General features: G+C 52.7%; 1 protein-coding gene across 1 annotated transcript; it reads right to left on the bottom strand.

Moving 5' to 3' along the window:
• Positions 1-19,169: 19,169 nt before the first annotated feature.
• On the bottom strand, positions 19,170-20,192 carry LOC138579832 (myristoylated alanine-rich C-kinase substrate-like). Its single transcript, XM_069650058.1, has one exon. The coding sequence runs from the start codon at positions 20,190-20,192 to the stop codon at positions 19,170-19,172; it is 1,023 nt and encodes a 340-aa protein (XP_069506159.1).
• Positions 20,193-21,183: the final 991 nt, after the last annotated feature.

The raw sequence follows: 21,183 nt of genomic DNA, 5'->3' as shown, positions 1-21,183 counted from the left end.
GGATGGAATTGAGGGTGGCGGTGTGGAGAAATCAGGAATAAAAGCACTCTGACTGATCATCGTCTCGCTGCAGAAACCTTGCGGTTACAGAAGAGCCAGAAGACTGCAGATTGTTTGTTCAGCCTCATGACGCCGCCTTTTTGCTCAATGGCGCTTCAGCCTGTGACTTCTCCGATTGCTTCTTCCCCTATGGGTCCTGCAAATGGCTGCCTCGCTTGCCACAGTTCACATCTTTCTGACAGATTGTAGACGCGTCAATTCTGAGCTTGTTATTTCACACCTGAAAGAATCATCCCAAACCAAGGATCTAACCTTCCAAACAGTCGCATAAGGTATGGATGGACTTGATGTTGCAGTGGTGGTGCTACCATGGTGAGATGCAGTGCCTTGTTGCACTGGAGTGCTTCTTATGACGGCTGTTTCTGTGACTGCTACTGCAGTGGTGGTGCTGCCATGATGAGATGTAGTGCGTTGTTGCACTGGAGTGCTTCTTATGGCGCGTGCTTCTGTGACTGCTGCTGCAGCTGGTTTAAGGCTGTGGCTGTATAATATGTTCACAAAAATGTAGCCTTACTTCAGAAATGCTACTGGTGCTTTCTGCATCAAAGTTTCACCTTCTTTCAGCTCCAGGCAGAGAGATCCCATGTGCAGCCAGAGCATCTTCCTCATCTACAGGCCCAGAGATCCCATGTGCAGCTGGAGCATCTTCCTCATCTTCAGGCTCAGAGATCCCATTTGCAGCCGGAGCATCTTCCTCATCTGCAGGCCCAGAGATCCCATGTGCAGCTGGAGCATCTTCCTCATCTTCAGGCTCAGAGATCCCATGTGCAGCCGGAGCATCTTCCTCATCTACAGGCCCAGAGATCCCATGTGCAGCTGGAGCATCTTCCTCATCTTCAGGCTCAGAGATCCCATGTGCAGCCGGAGCATCGTCCTCAGCTCTATGCAGAGAGAGCCCATGCGCAGCCAGAGCATCTTCCTCATCTACAGGCCCAGAGATCCCATGTGCAGCTGGAGCATCTTCCTCATCTTCAGGCTCAGAGATCCCATGTGCAGCTGGAGCATCGTCCTCAGTTCTATGCAGAGAGATCCCATGTGCAGCCAGAGCATCTTCCTCATCTACAGGCCCAGAGATCCCATGTGCAGCTGGAGCATCTTCCTCATCTTCAGGCTCAGAGATCCCATGTGCAGCCGGAGCATCGTCCTCATCTACAAGCACAGAGATCCTATGTGCAGCCGGAGCATCGTCCTCATCTACAAGCACAGAGAACCTATGTGCAGCCAGAGCATCGTCCTCATCTGAGGCACAGAGATCCCATGTGCAACTGGTGCATCTACCTCAGCTCCAGGCACATAGATCCCATGTGCAGCCACATCATCTTCCTCATCTCCAGGAACAGAGATCCCATGTGCAGCCATAGCATCTTGCTCAGCTACAGGCATAGAGATCCCATGTGCAGCCACAGCATCTTCCTCATCTCCAGGCACAGAGATCCCATGTGCAGCAAGAGTATCTTCCTCACCTCAAGACACAGCGATCCCATGTGCAGCAAGAGCATCTTCCTCATCTCCAGGCACAGAGATCCCTTGGGCAGCAAGAGCATCTTCCTCACCTCAAGACACAGCGATCCCATGTGCAGCCACAGCATCATCATCATCTCCTGGCCCAGAGATCCCATGTGCAGCCGGAGCATATTCCTCAGCTCCAGGCACAGAGATCCATTGTGCAGCCACAGCATCTTCCTCATCTTCAGGCACAGAGATCCCATGTGCAGCCAGATCATCATCCTCATCTCCAGGCACAGGGATCCCATGTGCAGCCGGAGCATCTTCCTCATCTCCAGGCATAGAGATCCCATGTGCAGCCGGAGCATCTTCCTCATCTCCAGGCACAGGGATCCCATGTGCAGCCGGAGCATCTTCCTCATCTCCAGGAACAGAGATCCTATGTACAGCCATAACATTGTCCTCATCTGAGGCACAGAGATCCCATGTGCAGCCATAGCATCTTCCTCAGCTCCAGGCAGAGAGATCCCATGTGCAGCTGTAGGATCGTCATCATCTGAGGCACAGAGATCCCATGGGCAGACAGAGCATCTTCCTCAGCTCCAAGCAGATAGATCCCATGTGCACCTGGAGCATCTTCCTCATTTCCAGGAACAGAGATGCCATGTGCAGCCATAGCATCTTCCTCATATCCAGGAGCAGAGATCCCATGTGCAGTCGTAGCATCTTCCTCATATCCAGGAGCAGAGATCCCATGTGCAGTCGTAGAATCTTCCTCATCTCCAGAACAGAGATCCCATGTGCAGCGGGAGCATCTTCCTCATCTCCAGGCACAGGGATCCCATGTGGAGCCGTAGCATCTTCCTCATCTCCAGGAGCAGAGATCCCATGTGCAGCAAGAGCATCTTCCTCATCTCCAGGAACAGAGATCCCATGTGCAGCTAGAGCATCTTCCTCATTTCCAGGAACAGAGATCCCATGTGCAGCCACAGCATCTTCCTCAGCTCCAGGCACAGAGGTCCCATGTGCCACCGTAGCATTGTCCTCATCTCCAGGAACAGAGATCCCATTTGCAGCTAGAGCATCTTCCTCAGCTCCAGGCACAGAGATCCCATGTGCAGCCAGAACAACTTCCTTAGCTCCAGGCACAGAGATCCCATGTGCAGCCGTAGCATCTTCCTCATCTCCAGGAGCAGAGATCTCATGTGCAGTCGTAGCATCTTCCTCATCTCCAGGCACAGGGATCCCATGTGCAGCCAGAACATCTTCCTTAGCTCCAGGCACAGAGATCCCATGTGCAGTCGTAGCATCTTCCTCATCTCCAGAACAGAGATCCCATGAGCAGCGGAAGCATCTTCCTCATCTCCAGGCACAGGGATCCCATGTGCAGCCAGAGCATCTTCCTCATCTCCAGGAACAGAGATCCTATGTACAGCCATAACATTGTCCTCATCTGAGGCACAGAGATCCCATGTGCAGCCACAGCCTCTTCATCAGCTCCAGGCAGAGAGATCCCATGTGCAGCTGTAGCATCGTCCTCATCTGAGACACAGAGATCCCATGGGCAGACAGAGCATCTTCCTCAGCTCCAGGCAGAGAGATCCCATGTGCACCTGGAGCATCTTCCTCAGCTCCAGGAAGAGAGATCCCATGTGCATCCGGAGCATCTTCCTCAGCTCCAGGCAGAGAGATTCCATGTGCAGCCGGAGCATCTTCCTCAGCTCCATGCACAGAGATCTCATGTGCAGCCGGAGCATCTTCCTCAGCTCCATGCACAGAGATCTCATGTGCAGCCGGAGCATCTTCCTCATCTCCAGGCAGAGAGATCCCATGTGCACCTGGAGCATCTTCCTCAGCTCCAGGAAGAGAGATCCCATGTGCAGCCGGAGCATATTCCTCATTTCCAGGAACAGAGATCCCATGTGCACCTGGAGCATCTTCCTCAGCTCCAGGAAGAGAGATCCCATGTGCAGCTGGAGCATCTTCCTCAGCTCCAGGCACAGAGATCCCATGTGCAGCCAGAGCATCTTCCTTAGCTCCAGGCACAGAGATCCCATGTGCAGCCATAGCATCTTCCTCATCTCTAGGAGCAGAGATCCCGTGTGCAGCCGTAGCATCTTCCTCATCTCCAGGCACAGGGATCCCATGTGCAGCCAGAGCATCTTCCTCATCTCCAGGAGCAGAGATCCCATGTGCAGCCGTAGCATCTTCCTCATCTCCAGGAGCAGAGATCCCATGAGCAGCCGGAGCATCTTCCTCATCTCCAGGCACAGGGATCCCATGTGCAGCCAGAGCATCGTCATCATCTCCTGGCCCAGAGATCCCATGTGCAGCCGGAGTATCTTCCTCAGCTCCAGGCACAGAGATCCATTGTGCAGCCACAGCATCGTCCTTATCTCCAGGAACAGAGATCCCATGTGCAGCAAGAGCATCCTCCTCATCTCCAGGAACAGAGATCCCATGTGCAGCCAGAGCATCTTCCTCAGCTCCAGGCATAGAGATCGCATGTGCAGCTGGAGCATCTTCCTCATCTCCAGGAGCAGAGATTCCATGTGCAGCCAGAGCATATTCCTCATCTCCAGGCACAGGGATCCCATGTTGTCATGCGCCGCCTCACCTGGCGCATTTGGCCACACAGACAAGTGTATTCCCATTAACACTTTCCCTTTCTTCTGGGTGCGGGTATGGGTCTAGTCTTTCTTTGTTTACTTCTGTTCTTAAGCTCCGCCTTCCCGGGCCGACACTGCGTTGCAACTCACTGCTTCCTTCGTGAGTCTGACGCTAGTTGCTTTCCACTTATCCTTCCGTTCTTTCCTTGCCTTCCATCCTTCTGTGGTTCCCCTTGTCTTTCTACCCTCGGCCCCCACTGGGCCGCCTATCCGTCCTTTTCTCTGGCTTCTCCTTTCTTCCGGTTGTCTACCGTTCACACGGACCTGGTTACCTGCTAGCGGAAACTTCTGTTGTTTACGGTCCGGAGCCTATTCCCCGTTCGGCTCCCTCCTTGGGTCTTCCCATTTGTTTAGTCCATTCCTCTGGACTCGATCAAGCTTCTCTCTTGGTCCATATTATCTCCTGCTGCCGCTGTATTCTGGGAGTCGAAGTCCTTTACCGCCAATCCACAAGCAAAGTCCTTACCTGCCATCTTCAAGAGGTTTTTTTTGCCGGCTGGCTTTTTTTCCTCGTATTGGACTAAGTCAGAGGGGAGCCCCTCTTGCTTGCCATCACAGAAAGGCAGCAGAGTGGCTTCCATCCGAGGGAGACCCTTTCTCTTCGATCGAAGGTCTAGGAGCAAGAAGAAGAAAGAAGGACAAAGTCCGGACAACACTGTTACCGCAGGTGAGAAGTAGGAGGAGGAAGGGGATATCGATTTCTGTTGTGAGTCAGGGCATAGCATTGACTCAACTCCTGAGACCAGTTCCAAGCATTTTGAGAGATTGCAACGCCAACAAGACATCATCATGGCTACTGCCGAACAGATGCAGGAGGTTGTGGCTGCCCTACAGAGCCTTACCCAGGAGGTGCAGACTTTGAAAAACGAAAATGCTGATCTCGACAATCTATGGCTACTCGTGGATTACTACATACTGAATTACCTCCATTACCACTCACATCCGGTAAATTTGATGGATCCCCCCGGAGATACAAAGACTTTATGGAAGCCTGTGTAATTCACTTTACCTTTTGCCCTCAAACTTTTGTGTCTGACAAGGCTCGTATAGGTTTTCTAATATCGAACCTAACGGGCAACTCTCTGGCATGGGCAGCACCGCTAGTAACAAGTGGTAGCCCATTGCTCCAGGATTACGGTGCCTTCACCGCTCTATTCAAAACTACCTTCGAAAGACAGGAGACAGCCCAGGTAGCCAGTGAGGAATTACTGGATATCCGACAGGGTACGGCAGATCTACTGTCCTACATCTCGTTGTTTAAACGAACGGCTGCAGAGACTGGATGGCCGGAGACGGCGCAATACACTATTTTCCGCAGGGGTCTCAGGGAAGAACTCAAGGATGAGTTGGCCCGGTCCCCAAGGCCAGCTACTCTTTCCGATTTGATCTCCACGGTTCTTCAGATCGATTTTCGACTAAGTGAACGACGAGGTGAACAGCGCAAGAACCGTGGTCTGCCTTCTCGGCTAGAATCTCCAATCCCTATTTCCTCCTCACCTTCCACAGTACCCGACGAAGCAATGCAGATTGGAACCATGAGAGGTCCCTTGACTGCAGAAGAAAGAAAGAAGAGAAAGGACAACAACCTTTGTATGTATTGTGGTTCCGACAAACACATACTACGAGATTGCCCTCTGGTACCTCCACGGCGTCAGGGAAACGAGAGACATTGGAACTAGAAGGGGCAAGGCTCCGAGGTGTACCAACAAGTCCCTACGTAACATTATCAGTTACTTCTACCTTACCGTCCGATGACAACCGGCTTATGGTTATGGGAATACAGCTATTATCCAACACAGAAAGGCTAGAGGTGTTGGCTCTAGTGGATTGTGGAGCGGCTGGTTGCTTCATGGACATATCCTGGGCCAAACGGATGGGTATAGAAACACAAGAAAAGGAAGAGAACCAAAAGGTGGAGGGGGTGGATGGAAAGCCGTTATGTTCTGGCCTCATCACCCATTCCACCATTCCGATCATTATGGCAGTAAACCACCACGAAGAGACCATCCAATTCGATCTTATCAAGGCTGCACATTTTCCTGTAATACTGGGAATCACGTGGTTACGCAGACACAATCCGGCAATAGACTGGATGAAGAACCAAATGGCATTCTCCTCTGACTATTGTTGCCAGACCTGTCTACAGAAAAGGCGCTATACCAAAGTTGACACAACCACTGCGGACCCTGTGGTCAGGACGGCTTCCGAGATTCTCCCTATTCCTGTATACCTGGAAGATCTCAAAGAAGTTTTCAACAGTGAAGGTCCACAAGCTCTTCCTCCTCACCGACCAGAAGATTGTTCTATTGATCTTGTTCCGGATGCTCTAGTTCCTTTTGGAAGAATGTTCTCTCTCTCTCTTAAAGAAAAGGAAGTCCTGCGGTCGTATCTCGATGAAAACCTCAAACGGCTTGATTCAACCTTCCCGTTCTCCGGCTGGAGCTTCACTATTTTTTGTCCCTAAAAAAGATACACATGAACTTCGTCCCTGCATAGACTTTCGCGGTCTCAATAGTGTTACCATACGGGACCGCTACCCTATGCCACTGATAAAAGATGTACTAGAAGCAGTACAGGGCGCAGTCGTCTTTTCTAAACTGGATCTCCGAAGAGCATGTCATCTTTTGCGAGTCCGTGCTGGAGACGAATGGAAGACTGCGTTCCGTACTCCTTATGGACTTTTTGAATACCGGGTCATGCCTTTTGGTTTGGTGAATGCCCCTGCAGCATTCCAAAGATTCATGGACCGCATATTTTCAGACCTTCTTTTTCTCAATACCATTATATATCTGGATGACATGTTAGTATTTTCCACTACCGAGACAGAACACAAGTCCCATCTCCGGCAAGTGATCCAAAGACTGCAAGAACATCATCTGTTAGTTAATCCACACAAATGCATCTTTCAAGCCTCCGTGGTTCCTTACTTGGGCTTTCTCTTGTCCCATGAGGGAGTCCAAATGGACCCCAGAAAGGTTACCGCTATCCTGGAATGGCCAGTTCCCACCTCAGTGAAAGAAGTACAGAGATTCTTGGGTCTAAGCAATTTCTACCGAAAGTTCATTTCAGGGTTTTCAAGGACGGTTCTGCCCATTACCTCTCTTCTCAAGAAAGACGTTCATCCATTTATGTGGACGGAACAAGCCAATCAAGCCTTCGTCCAGCTAAAATCAGCCTTTTGTTCGGCTCCCATTCTTCAACAGCCGGACCAGACCCTACCTTTTATTGTGGAGACTGATGCTTCAGCGGCAGCTTTAGGCGCTGTTCTTTTGCAAGAACATAATGGCTTGGAACACCCGGTGGCCTATCTTTCCAAGACACTGACACCCAGCCAAAGGAACTATTCTGTTCTTGAAAAGGAACTATTAGCCATTAAAATGGCATGTGAAGAATGGCGTCACCTACTCCAAGGTTCGATTTGTCCATTCACTATAAGAACGGATCACAAAAATGTAAAAGTCCTGCAACAGATGGAGTGTGTCAACTCCAGACAAGCCAGGTGGGCACATTATTTTTCACAGTTTGACTTCATCATCATGTACTTACCTGGAACCAGGAATATCATGGCAGATGCTCTCTCACGAATACCTACATCAGGTAACCTTCCACATAATATGCCAGAATACATGTTCTCCCCCAAACAAGTGATTTGTGCGGTCTCGTCGTTTCTTCAAAGGGTTAAGCAAAACATTGCTTCTTGTACCTCTTTGCCTCCCAATGTCACCAGCAGAGATGGTTTGGTGTTTCAGAAACAAAGATTGTTCTTGCCTGACTCGTCTACCAGGCTACAGGCTTTGGAATGGTGCCATGATAGTCAGGTGGCTGGACACCGGGGTTTTGTTGGAACCGTCGATCTACTCCAACGACACTTTTGGTGGCCCGGTATGTCTGAAGAGGTCCGGAGTTATGTACAGTCTTGCCCCATCTGCAGCAGATCTAAATACGATACCAGGAGACCGATCGGTCTATTACAACACGATCCCATTTCCGAAAGACCTTGGAATACAATAGCAACAGACTTTATAGTCAAACTACCACCTTCAGAAGGGTGTACATGTGTCATGGTCACAGTCGATACGTTCACCAAAATGGCACATTTCACCCCACTTCCCGGTATACCCACTGCATCCGAGATGGTTACCGTCTTCATCCGTGATATCTTCCGTCTACATGGACTCCCGGCCAAGATAATATCGGACCGGGGAAGTCAGTACACCTCACATTTCTGGAAGACATTTTGCAACAAATTGGGAGTACAAAGAGCGTTATCTTCAGGTTTCCACCCCCAGACGAACGGCCAAACTGAGAGAACTAATGCCACGTTAGAACAATATCTCCGATGCTACATCAATTCCCAGCAGGACAATTGGGTGGCATTGCTACCTTTGGCAGAATTCTCGTACAACAACAGCCGTCATAGTGCCACCTCTCTTAGCCCTTTTTTCTGTTCTTATGGATTTCACCCCCAAGCTATTTATCCTGACAATTTACAAGCCACTACCATCCCTTCTGTGGACGATTTACTCGTCAAGATTGCTGACGCACACAAGACAGCCTATAAAAGTCTTGTTAACGCCCGTCGTCGATACTGCGACCAAACCAACCCCCATCGACTCCAGTCTCCCTCATGGCAGGCAGGAACCAAGGTATGGCTCTCTACTAGGTACTTACCCCGCTGGCTGAAGAGATCTAAGCTATCCCCCCGATATCTGGGTCCTTTTTCGATCTCCAAACGGATGAACCCTGTTGCATACAAATTACACTTACCTGATCACATGAAACATATTCATCCGGTTTTCCATTCCTCTTTACTCAAGGAATGTAGGACGGATCCCTTCGCTCTGTCTATTCCGACCATTACGCCTTCCAAAGACGCCAACCCTGAAGAATATGAAGTGGCTTCCGTGCAAGATTCCAGATATAGAAGGGGCAGGTTGGAATATCTTATTCATTGGAAGGGTTTTCCCCATTCAGAGGATTCCTGGGAACTGGCTTCACATGTCCATGCCCCTGTTTTGGTCCGTAAATTCCATCGATCCCACCCTGGCAAGCCGGGTGGTATCTCTTCGGGAGGGGGGCATACTGTCATGCGCCGCCTCACCTGGCGCATTTGGCCACACAGACGAGTGTATTCCCATTAACACTTTCCCTTTCTTCCGGGTGCGGGTATGGGTCTAGTCTTTCTTTGTTTACTTCTGTCCCATTTGCCTTCCCGGGCCGACACTGCGTTGCAACTCACTGCTTCATTCGTGAGTCTGACGCTAGTTGCTTTCCACTTACCCTTCCGTTCTTTCCTTGCCTTCCGTCCTTCTGTGGTTCCCCTTGTCTTTCTCCCCTCGGCCCCCACTGGGCCGCCTGTCCGTCCTTTTCTCTGGCTTCTCCTTTCTTCCGGTTGTCTACCGTTCACACGGACCTGGTTACCTGCTAGCGGAAACTTCTGTTGTTTACGGTCCGGAGCCTATTCCCCGTTCGGCTCCCTCCTTGGGTCTTCCCATTTGTTTAGTCCATTCCTCTGGACTCGATCAACCTTCTCTCTTGGTCCATATTATCTCCTGCTGCCGCTGCATTCTGGGAGTCGAAGTCCTTTACCGCCAATCCACAAGCGAAGTCCTTACCTGCCATCTTCAAGAGGTTTTTTTTGCCGGCTGGCTTTCTTTCCTCGTATTGGACTTCGTCGGAGGGGAGCCCCTCTTGCTTGCCATCACAGAAAGGCAGCAGAGTGGCTTCCGTCCGAGGGAGACCCTTTCTCTTCGATCGAAGGTCTAGGAGCAAGAAGAAGAAAGAAGGACAAAGTCCGGACAACACTGTTACCGCAGGTGAGAAGGAGGAGGAGGAAGGGGATATCGATTTCTGTTGTGAGTCAGGGCATAGCATTGACTCAACTCCTGAGACCAGTTCCAAGCATTTTGAGACATGTGCAGCCGGAGCATCTTCCTCATCTCCAGAAATAGAGATCCCATGTGCAGCCATAGCTTTGTCGTCATCTGAGGCACAGAGATCCCATGTGCAGCTGTAGCATCGTCCTTATCTGAGGCACAGAGATCCCATGTGCAGACAGAGCATCTTCCTCAGCTCCAGGCAGAGAGATCCCATATGCACCTGGAGCATCTTCCTCAGCTCCAGGAAGAGAGATCCCATGTGCAGCCGGAGCATCTTCCTCAGCTCCAGGCAGAGAGATCCCATGTGCAGCCAAAGCATCTTCCTCAGCTCCAGGCACAGAGATCCCATGTTCAGCCGGAGCATCTTCCTCATCTCCAAGAGCAGAGATCCCATTTGCAGCCAGAGCATCTTCCTCATCTCCAGGCACAGGGATCCCATGTGCAGCCAGAGCATCTGCCTCAGCTCCAGGCAGAGAGATCCCATATGCAGCCAGAGCATCTGCCTCAGCTCCAGGAACAGAGATCCCATGTGCAGCCCGAGCATCTTCCTCATCTCCAGGAACAGAGATCCCACGTGCAGCCAGATCATCATCCTCATATGAGGCACAGATATCCCATGTGCAGCCGGAGCATCTTCCTAATATCCAGGCACAGAGATCCCATGTGCAAACAGAGCATCTGCCTCAGCTCCAGGCACAGAGATCCCATGTGCAGCCAGAGCATCTTCCTCATCTCCAGGAACAGAGATCCCGTGTGCAGCCAGAGCATCTTCCTCACCTCCAGGAACAGAGATCCCATGTGCAGCCACAGCATTGTCCTCGTATGAGGCACAGATATCCCATGTGCAGCCAGAGCATCTCCCTAAAATCCAGGCACAGAGATCCCATGGGCAAACAGAGCATCTGTCTCAGCTCCAGGCACAGAGATCCCATTTGCAGCCAGAGCATCTTCCTCATCTCCAGGCACAAGGATCCCATGTGCAGCCAGAGCATCTGCCTCAGCTCCAGGCAGAGAGATCCCATATGCATCCAGAGCATCTGCCTCAGCTCCAGGAACAGAGATCCCATGTGCAGCCCGAGCATCTTCCTCATCTCCGGGAACAGAGATCCCATGTGCAGCCAGATCATCATCCTCATCTGAGGCACAGATATCCCATGTGCAGCCGGAGCATCTTCCTAATATCCAGGCACAGAGATCCCATGTGCAAACAGAGCATCTGCCTCAGCTCCAGGCACAGAGATCCCATGTGCAGCCAGAGCATCTTCCTCATCTCCAGGAACAGAGATCCCATGTGCAGTCATAGCATTGTCCTCATCTGAGGCACAGATATCCCATGTGCAGCCGGAGCATCTTCCTCATCTCCAAGAAGAGAGATCCCATGTGCAGCCAGAGCATCTTCCTCACCTCCAGGAACAGAGACCCCATGTGCAGCCATAGCATTGTCCTCATCTGAGGCACAGATATCCCATGTTCAGCCAGAGCATCTTCCTAATATCCAGGCACAGAGATCCCATGGGCAAACAGAGCATCTGCCTCAGCTCCAGGCACAGAGATCCCATGTGCAGCAAGAGCATCTTCCTCATCTCCGGCAACAGAGATCCCATGTGCAGTCGTAGCATTGTCCTCATCTGAGTCACAGATATCCCACGTGCAGCTGGAGCATCTTCCTAATATCCAGGCACAGAGATCCCATGGCCAGCCAGAGCATCTTCCTAATCTCCCGGAACAGAGATCCCATGTGCAGCCAGATCATCATCCTCATCTACAAGTACAGAGATCCCATGTGCAGCCTGGGCATCTTCCTCATCTCCAGGAACAGAGATCCCATGTGCAGCTGGAGCATCTTCCTTATCTCCAGGAACAGAGATCCCATGTGCAGCCACATCATCTTCCTCCTCTCCAGGAACAGAGATCCCATGTGCAGCAAGAGCATCCTCCTCATCTCCAGGAACAGAGATCCCATGTGCAGCAAGAGCATCCTCCTCATCTCCAGGAACAGAGATCCCATGTGCAGCCAGAGCATCTTCCTCAGCTCCAGGCATAGAGATCGCATGTGCAGCTGGAGCATCTTCCTCATCTCCAGGAGCAGAGATTCCAGGTGCAGCCGGAGCATCTTCCTCATCTCCAGGAGCAGAGATCCCATGTGCAGCCTGAGCATATTCCTCATCTCCAGGCACAGGGATCCCATGTGCAGCCGGAGCATCTTCCTCATCTCCAGAAACAGAGATCCCATGTGCAGCCATAGCATTGTCGTCATCTGAGGCCCAGAGATCCCATGTGCAGCCACAGCATCTTCCTCAGCTCCAGGCAGAGAGTTCCCATGTGCAGCTGTAGCATCGTCCTCATCTGAGGTACAGAGATCCCATGTGCAGACAGAGCATCTTCCTCAGCTCCAGGCAGAGAGATCCCATGTGCACCTGGAGCATCTTCCTCAGCTCCAGGAAGAGTGATCCCATGTGCAGCCGGAGCATCTTCCTCAGCTCCAGGGAGAGAGATTCCATGTGCAGCCGGAGCATCTTCCTCAGCTCCATGCACAGAGATCCCATATGCAGCTGGAGCATCTTCCTCATCTCCAGGCAGAGAGATCCCATGTGCACCTGGAGCATCTTCCTCAGCTCCAGGAAGAGAGATCCCATGTGCAGCCGGAGCATCCTCCTCAGCACCAGGCAGAGAGATCGCATGTGCAGCCATAGCATCTTCCTCAGCTCCAGGCACAGAGATCCCATGTGCAGCCGGAGCATCTTCCTCATCTCCAGGAGCAGAGATCCCATGTGCAGCCAGAGCATCTGCCTCAGCTCCAGGCAGAGAGATCCCATATGTAGCCAGAGCATCTGCCTCAGCTCCAGGAACAGAGATCCCATGTGCAGCCCGAGCATCTTCCTCATCTCCAGGAACAGAGATCCCATGTGCAGCCAGATCATCATCCTCATCTGAGGCACAGATATCCCATGTGCAGCCGGAGCATCTTCCTAATATCCAGGCACAGAGATCCCATGTGCAAACAGAGCATCTGCCTCAGCTCCAGGCACAGAGATCCCATGTGCAGCCAGAGCATCTTCCTCATCTCCAGGAACAGAGATCCCATGTGCAGTCATAGCATTGTCCTCATCTGAGGCACAGATATCCCATGTGCAGCCGGAGCATCTTCCTCATCTCCAGGAAGAGAGATCCCATGTGCAGCCAGAGCATCTTCCTCACCTCCAGGAACAGAGATCCCATGTGCAGCCATAGCATTGTCCTCATCTGAGGCACAGATATCCCATGTTCAGCCAGAGCATCTTCCTAACATCCAGGCACAGAGATCCCATGGGAAAACAGAGCATCTGCCTCAGCTCCAGGCACAGAGATCCCATGTGCAGCAAGAGCATCTTCCTCATCTCCAGCAACAGAGATCCCATGTGCAGTCGTAGCATTGTCCTCATCTGAGGCACAGATATCCCACGTGCAGCTGGAGCATCTTCCTAATATCCAGGCACAGAGATCCCATGGCCAGCCAGAGCATCTTCCTAATCTCCCGGAACAGAGATCCCATGTGCAGCCAGATCATCATCCTCATCTACAAGTACAGAGATCCCATGTGCAGCCTGGGCATCTTCCTCATCTCCAGGAACAGAGATCCCATGTGCAGCTGGAGCATCTTCCTCATCTCCAGGAACAGAGATCCCATGTGCAGCCACAGCATCTTCCTCCTCTCCAGGAACAGAGATCCCATGTGCAGCAAGAGCATCCTCCTCATCTCCAGGAACAGAGATCCCATGTGCAGCAAGAGCATCCTCCTCATCTCCAGGAACAGAGATCCCATGTGCAGCCAGAGCATCTTCCTCAGCTCCAGGCATAGAGATCGCATGTGCAGCTGGAGCATCTTCCTCATCTCCAGGAGCAGAGATTCCATGTGCAGCCGTAGCATCTTCCTCATCTCCAGGAGCAGAGATCCCATGTGCAGCCGGAGCATATTCCTCATCTCCAGGCACAGGGATCCCATGTGCAGCCGGAGCATCTTCCTCATCTCCAGAAACAGAGATCCCATGTGCAGCCATAGCATTGTCGTCATCTGAGGCCCAGAGATCCCATGTGCAGCCACAGCATCTTCCTCAGCTCCAGGCAGAGAGTTCCCATGTGCAGCTGTAGCATCGTTCTTATCTGAGGCACAGAGATCCCATGTGCAGACAGAGCATCTTCCTCAGCTCCAGGCAGAGAGATCCCATGTGCACCTGGAGCATCTTCCTCAGCTCCAGGAAGAGTGATCCCATGTGCAGCCGGAGCATCTTCCTCAGCTCCAGGCAGAGAGATTCCATGTGCAGCCGGAGCATCTTCCTCAGCTCCATGCACAGAGATCCCATATGCAGCTGGAGCATCTTCCTCATCTCCAGGCAGAGAGATCCCATGTGCACCTGGAGCATCTTCCTCAGCTCCAGGAAGAGAGATCCCATGTGCAGCCGGAGCATCCTCCTCAGCACCAGGCAGAGAGATCCCATGTGCAGCCATAGCATCTTCCTCAGCTCCAGGCACAGAGATCCCATGTGCAGCCGGAGCATCTTCCTCATCTCCAGGAGCAGAGATCCCATGTGCAGCCAGAGCATCTGCCTCAGCTCCAGGCAGAGAGATCCCATATGCAGCCAGAGCATCTGCCTCAGCTCCAGGAACAGAGATCCCATGTGCAGCCCGAGCATCTTCCTCATCTCCAGGAACAGAGATCCCATGTGCAGCCAGATCATCATCCTCATCTGAGGCACAGATATCCCATGTGCAGCCGGAGCATCTTCCTAATATCCAGGCACAGAGATCCCATGTGCAAACAGAGCATCTGCCTCAGCTCCAGGCACAAAGATCCCATGTGCAGCCAGAGCATCTTCCTCATCTCCAGGAACAGAGATCCCATGTGCGGTCGTAGCATTGTCCTCATCTCCAGGTGCAGAGATCCCATGCGCAGCCGGAGCATATTCCTCATCTCCAGGAACAGAGATCCTATATACAGCCATAACATTGTCCTCATCTGAGGCACAAAGATCCCATGTGCAGCCACAGCCTCTTCGTCAGCTCCAGGCAGAGAGATCCCATGTGCAGCTGTAGCATCGTCCTCATCTGAGACACAGAGATCCCATGGGCAGACAGAGCATCTTCCTCAGCTCCAGGCAGAGATATCCCATGTGCACCTGGAGCATCTTCCTCAGCTCCAGGAAAGAGATCTCATGTGCAGCCGGAGCATCTTCCTCATCTCCAGGCAGAGAGATCCCATGTGCACCTGGAGCATCTTCCTCAGCTCCAGGAAGAGCGATCCCATGTGCAGCCGGAGCATCTTCCTCATTTCCAGGAACAGAGATCCCATGTGCACCTGGAGCATCTTCCTCAGCTCCAGGAAGAGAGATCCCATGTGCAGCCTGAGCATCTTCCTCAGCTCCAGGCACAGAGATCCCATGTGCAGCCAGAGCATCTTCCTTAGCTCCGGGCACAAAGATCCCATGTGCAGCCATAGCATCTTCCTCATCTCCAGGAGCAGAGATCCCGTGTGCAGCCGTAGCATCTTCCTCATCTCCAGGCACAGGGATCCCATGTGCAGCCAGAGCATCTTCCTCATCTCCAGGAGCAGAGATCCCATGTGCAGCCGTAGCATCTTCCTCATCTCCAGGAGCAGAGATCCCATGAGCAGCCGGAGCATCTTCCTCATCTCCAGGCACAGGGATCCCATGTGCAGCCAGAGCATCGTCATCATCTCCTGGCCCAGAGATCCCATGTGCAGCTGGAGTATCTTCCTCAGCTCCAGGCACAGAGATCCATTGTGCAGCCACAGCATCCTCCTTATCTCCAGGAACAGAGGTCCCATGTGCAGCAAGAGCATCCTCCTCATCTCCAGGAACAGAGATCCCATGTGCAGCCAGAGCATCTTCCTCAGCTCCAGGCATAGAGATCGCATGTGCAGCTGGAGCATCTTCCTCATCTCCAGGAGCAGAGATTCCATGTGCAGCCATAGAATATACCTCATCTCCAGGCACAGGGATCCCATGTGCAGCCGGAGCATCTTCCTCATCTCCAGAAACAGAGATCCCATGTGCAGCCATAGCTTTGTCGTCATCTGAGGCACAGAGATCCCATGTGCAGCCACAGCATCTTCCTGAGCTCCAGGCAGAGAGATCCCATGTGCAGCTGTAGCATCGTCCTCATCTGAGGCACAGAGATCCCATGTGCAGACAGAGCATCTTCCTCAGCTCCAGGCAGAGAGATCCCATATGCACCTGGAGCATCTTCCTCAGCTCCAGGAAGAGAGATCCCATGTGCAGCCGGAGCATCTTCCTCAGCTCCAGGCAGAGAGATCCCATGTGCAGCCAAAGCATCTTCCTCAGCTCCAGGCACAGAGATCCCATGTTCAGGTGGAGCATCTTCCTCATCTCCAGGAGCAGAGATCCCATTTGCAGCCAGAGCATCTTCCTCATCTCCAGGCACAGGGATCCCATGTGCAGCCAGAGCATCTGCCTCAGCTCCAGGAACAGAGATCCCATATGCAGCCAGAGCCTCTGCCTCAGCTCCAGGAACAGAGATCCCATGTGCAGCCCGAGCATCTTCCTCATCTCCAGGAACAGAGATCCCACGTGCAGCCAGATCATCATCCTCATATGAGGCACAGATATCCCATGTGCAGCCGGAGCATCTTCCTAATATCCAGGCACAGAGATCCCATGTGCAAACAGAGCATCTGCCTCAGCTCCAGGCACAGAGATCCCATGTGCAGCCAGAGCATCTTCCTCATCTCCAGGAACAGAGATCCCGTGTGCAGCCAGAGCATCTTCCTCACCTCCAGGAACAGAGATCCTATGTGCAGCCACAGCATTGTCCTCGTCTGAGGCACAGATATCCCATGTGCAGCCAGAGCATCTCCCTAAAATCCAGGCACAGAGATCCCATGGGCAAACAGAGCATCTGTCTCAGCTCCAGGCACAGAGATCCCATTTGCAGCCAGAGCATCTTCCTCATCTCCAGGCACAAGGATCCCATGTGCAGCCAGAGCATCTGCCTCAGCTCCAGGCAGAGAGATCCCATATGCAGCCAGAGCATCTGCCTCAGCTCCAGGAACAGAGATCCCATGTGCAGCCCGAGCATCTTCCTCATCTCCAGGAACAGAGATCCCATGTGCAGCCAGATCATCATCCTCATCTGAGGCACAGATATCCCATGTGCAGCCGGAGCATCTTCCTAATATCCAGGCACAGAGATCCCATGTGCAAACAGAGCATCTGCCTCAGCTCCAGGCACAGAGATCCCATGTGCAGCCAGAGCATCTTCCTCATCTCCAGGAACAGAGATCCCATGTGCAGTCATAGCATTGTCCTCATCTGAGGCACAGATATCCCATGTGCAGCCGGAGCATCTTCCTCATCTCCAGGAAGAGAGATCCCATGTGCAGCCAGAGCATCTTCCTCACCTCCAGGAACAGAGATCCCATGTGCAGTCATAGCATTGTCCTCATCTGAGGCACAGATATCCCATGTTCAGCCAGAGCATCTTCCTAATATCCAGGCACAGAGATCCCATGTGCAGCAAGAGCATCTTCCTCATCTCCAGCAACAGAGATCCCATGTGCAGTCGTAGCATTGTCCTCATCTGAGGCACAGATATCCCACGTGCAGCTGGAGCATCTTCCTAATATCCAGGCACAGAGATCCCATGGCCAGCCAGAGCATCTTCCTAATCTCCCGGAACAGAGATCCCATGTGCAGCCAGATCATCATCCTCATCTACAAGTACAGAGATCCCATGTGCAGCCTGGGCATCTTCCTCATCTCCAGGAACAGAGATCCCATGTGCAGCTGGAGCATCTTCCTCATCTCCAGGAACAGAGATCCCATGTGCAGCCACAGCATCTTCCTCCTCTCCAGGAACAGAGATCCCATGTGCAGCAAGAGCATCCTCCTCATCTCCAGGAACAGAGATCCCATGTGCAGCAAGAGCATCCTCCTCATCTCCAGGAACAGAGATCCCATGTGCAGCCAGAGCATCTTCCTCAGCTCCAGGCATAGAGATCGCATGTGCAGCTGGAGCATCTTCCTCATCTCCAGGAGCAGAGATTCCATGTGCAGCCGTAGCATCTTCCTCATCTCCAGGAGCAGAGATCCCATGTGCAGCCGGAGCATATTCCTCATCTCCAGGCACAGGGATCCCATGTGCAGCCGGAGCATCTTCCTCATCTCCAGAAACAGAGATCCCATGTGCAGCCATAGCATTGTCGTCATCTGAGGCCCAGAGATCCCATGTGCAGCCACAGCATCTTCCTCAGCTCCAGGCAGAGAGTTCCCATGTGCAGCTGTAGCATCGTTCTCATCTGAGGCACAGAGATCCCATGTGCAGACAGAGCATCTTCCTCAGCTCCAGGCAGAGAGATCCCATGTGCACCTGGAGCATCTTCCTCAGCTCCAGGAAGAGTGATCCCATGTGCAGCCGGAGCATCTTCCTCAGCTCCAGGCAGAGAGATTCCATGTGCAGCCGGAGCATCTTCCTCAGCTCCATGCACAGAGATCCCATATGCAGCTGGAGCATCTTCCTCATCTCCAGGCAGAGAGATCCCATGTGCACCTGGAGCATCTTCCTCAGCTCCAGGAAGAGAGATCCCATGTGCAGCCGGAGCATCCTCCTCAGCACCAGGCAGAGAGATCCCATGTGCAGCCATAGCATCTTCCTCAGCTCCAGGCACAGAGATCCCATGTGCAGCCGGAGCATCTTCCTCATCTCCAGGAGCAGAGATCCCATGTGCAGCCAGAGCATCTGCCTCAGCTCCAGGCAGAGAGATCCCATGTGCAGCCCGAGCATCTTCCTCATCTCCAGGAACAGAGATCCCATGTGCAGCCAGATCATCATCCTCATCTGAGGCACAGATATCCCATGTGCAGCCGGAGCATCTTCCTAATATCCAGGCACAGAGATCCCATGTGCAAACAGAGCATCTGCCTCAGCTCCAGGCACAAAGATCCCATGTGCAGCCAGAGCATCTTCCTCATCTCCAGGAACAGAGATCCCATGTGCGGTCGTAGCATTGTCCTCATCTCCAGGTGCAGAGATCCCATGCGCAGCCGGAGCATCTTCCTCATCTCCAGGAACAGAGATCCTATGTACAGCCATAACATTGTCCTCATCTGAGGCACAAAGATCCCATGTGCAGCCACAGCCTCTTCGTCAGCTCCAGGCAGAGAGATCCCATGTGCAGCTGTAGCATCGTCCTCATCTGAGACACAGAGATCCCATGGGCAGACAGAGCATCTTCCTCAGCTCCAGGCAGAGATATCCCATGTGCACCTGGAGCATCTTCCTCAGCTCCAGGAAGAGAGATTCCATGTGCAGCTGGAGCATCTTCCTCAGCTCCATGCACAGAGATCTCATGTGCAGCCGGAGCATCTTCCTCATCTCCAGGCAGAGAGATCCCATGTGCACCTGGAGCATCTTCCTCAGCTCCAGGAAGAGCGATCCCATGTGCAGCCGGAGCTTCTTCCTCATTTCCAGGAACAGAGATCCCATGTGCACCTGGAGCATCTTCCTCAGCTCCAGGAAGAGAGATCCCATGTGCAGCCTGAGCATCTTCCTCAGCTCCAGGCACAGAGATCCCATGTGCAGCCAGAGCATCTTCCTTAGCTCCGGGCACAAAGATCCCATGTGCAGCCATAGCATCTTCCTCATCTCCAGGAGCAGAGATCCCGTGTGCAGCCGTAGCATCTTCCTGATCTCCAGGCACAGGGATCCCATGTGCAGCCAGAGCATCTTCCTCATCTCCAGGAGCAGAGATCCCATGTGCAGCCGTAGCATCTTCCTCATCTCCAGGAGCAGAGATCCCATGAGCAGCCGGAGCATCTTCCTCATCTCCAGGCACAGGGATCCCATGTGCAGCCAGAGCATCGTCATCATCTCCTGGCCCAGAGATCCCATGTGCAGCTGGAGTATCTTCCTCAGCTCCAGGCACAGAGATCCATTGTGCAGCCACAGCATCCTCCTTATCTCCAGGAACAGAGGTCCCATGTGCAGCAAGAGCATCCTCCTCATCTCCAGGAACAGAGATCCCATGTGCAGCCAGAGCATCTTCCTCAGCTCCAGGCATAGAGATCGCATGTGCAGCTGGAGCATCTTCCTCATCTCCAGAAACAGAGATCCCATGTGCAGCCATAGCTTTGTCGTCATCTGAGGCACAGAGATCCCATGTGCAGCCACAGCATCTTCCTGAGCTCCAGGCAGAGAGATCCCATGTGCAGCTGTAGCATCGTCCTCATCTGAGGCACAGAGATCCCATGTGCAGACAGAGCATCTTCCTCAGCTCCAGGCAGAGAGATCCCATATGCACCTGGAGCATCTTCCTCAGCTCCAGGAAGAGAGATCCCATGTGCAGCCGGAGCATCTTCCTCAGCTCCAGGCAGAGAGATCCCATGTGCAGCCAAAGCATCTTCCTCAGCTCCAGGCACAGAGATCCCATGTTCAGGTGGAGCATCTTCCTCATCTCCAGGAGCAGAGATCCCATTTGCAGCCAGAGCATCTTCCTCATCTCCAGGCACAGGGATCCCATGTGCAGCCAGAGCATCTGCCTCAGCTCCAGGCAGAGAGATCCCATATGCAGCCAGAGCATCTGCCTCAGCTCCAGGAACAGAGATCCCATGTGCAGCCCGAGCATCTTCCTCATCTCCAGGAACAGAGATCCCACGTGCAGCCAGATCATCATCCTCATATGAGGCACAGATATCCCATGTGCAGCCGGAGCATCTTCCTAATATCCAGGCACAGAGATCCCATGTGCAAACAGAGCATCTGCCTCAGCTCCAGGCACAGAGATCCCATGTGCAGCCAGAGCATCTTCCTCATCTCCAGGAACAGAGATCCCGTGTGCAGCCAGAGCATCTTCCTCACCTCCAGGAACAGAGATCCTATGTGCAGCCACAGCATTGTCCTCGTCTGAGGCACAGATATCCCATGTGCAGCCAGAGCATCTCCCTAAAATCCAGGCACAGAGATCCCATGGGCAAACAGAGCATCTGTCTCAGCTCCAGGCACAGAGATCCCATTTGCAGCCAGAGCATCTTCCTCATCTCCAGGCACAAGGATCCCATGTGCAGCCCGAGCATCTTCCTCATCTCCACGAACAGAGATCCCATGTGCAGCCAGATCAT

Source organism: Ambystoma mexicanum, chromosome 3p (assembly GCF_040938575.1).
Source record: "Ambystoma mexicanum isolate Mex_15411 chromosome 3p, UKY_AmexF1_1, whole genome shotgun sequence".
In the NCBI taxonomy this organism is placed as follows: domain Eukaryota; kingdom Metazoa; phylum Chordata; class Amphibia; order Caudata; family Ambystomatidae; genus Ambystoma; species Ambystoma mexicanum.
The sequence above is the reverse complement of the archived record's forward strand: the minus strand, read 5'-3'. Positions and strand labels throughout refer to the sequence as shown.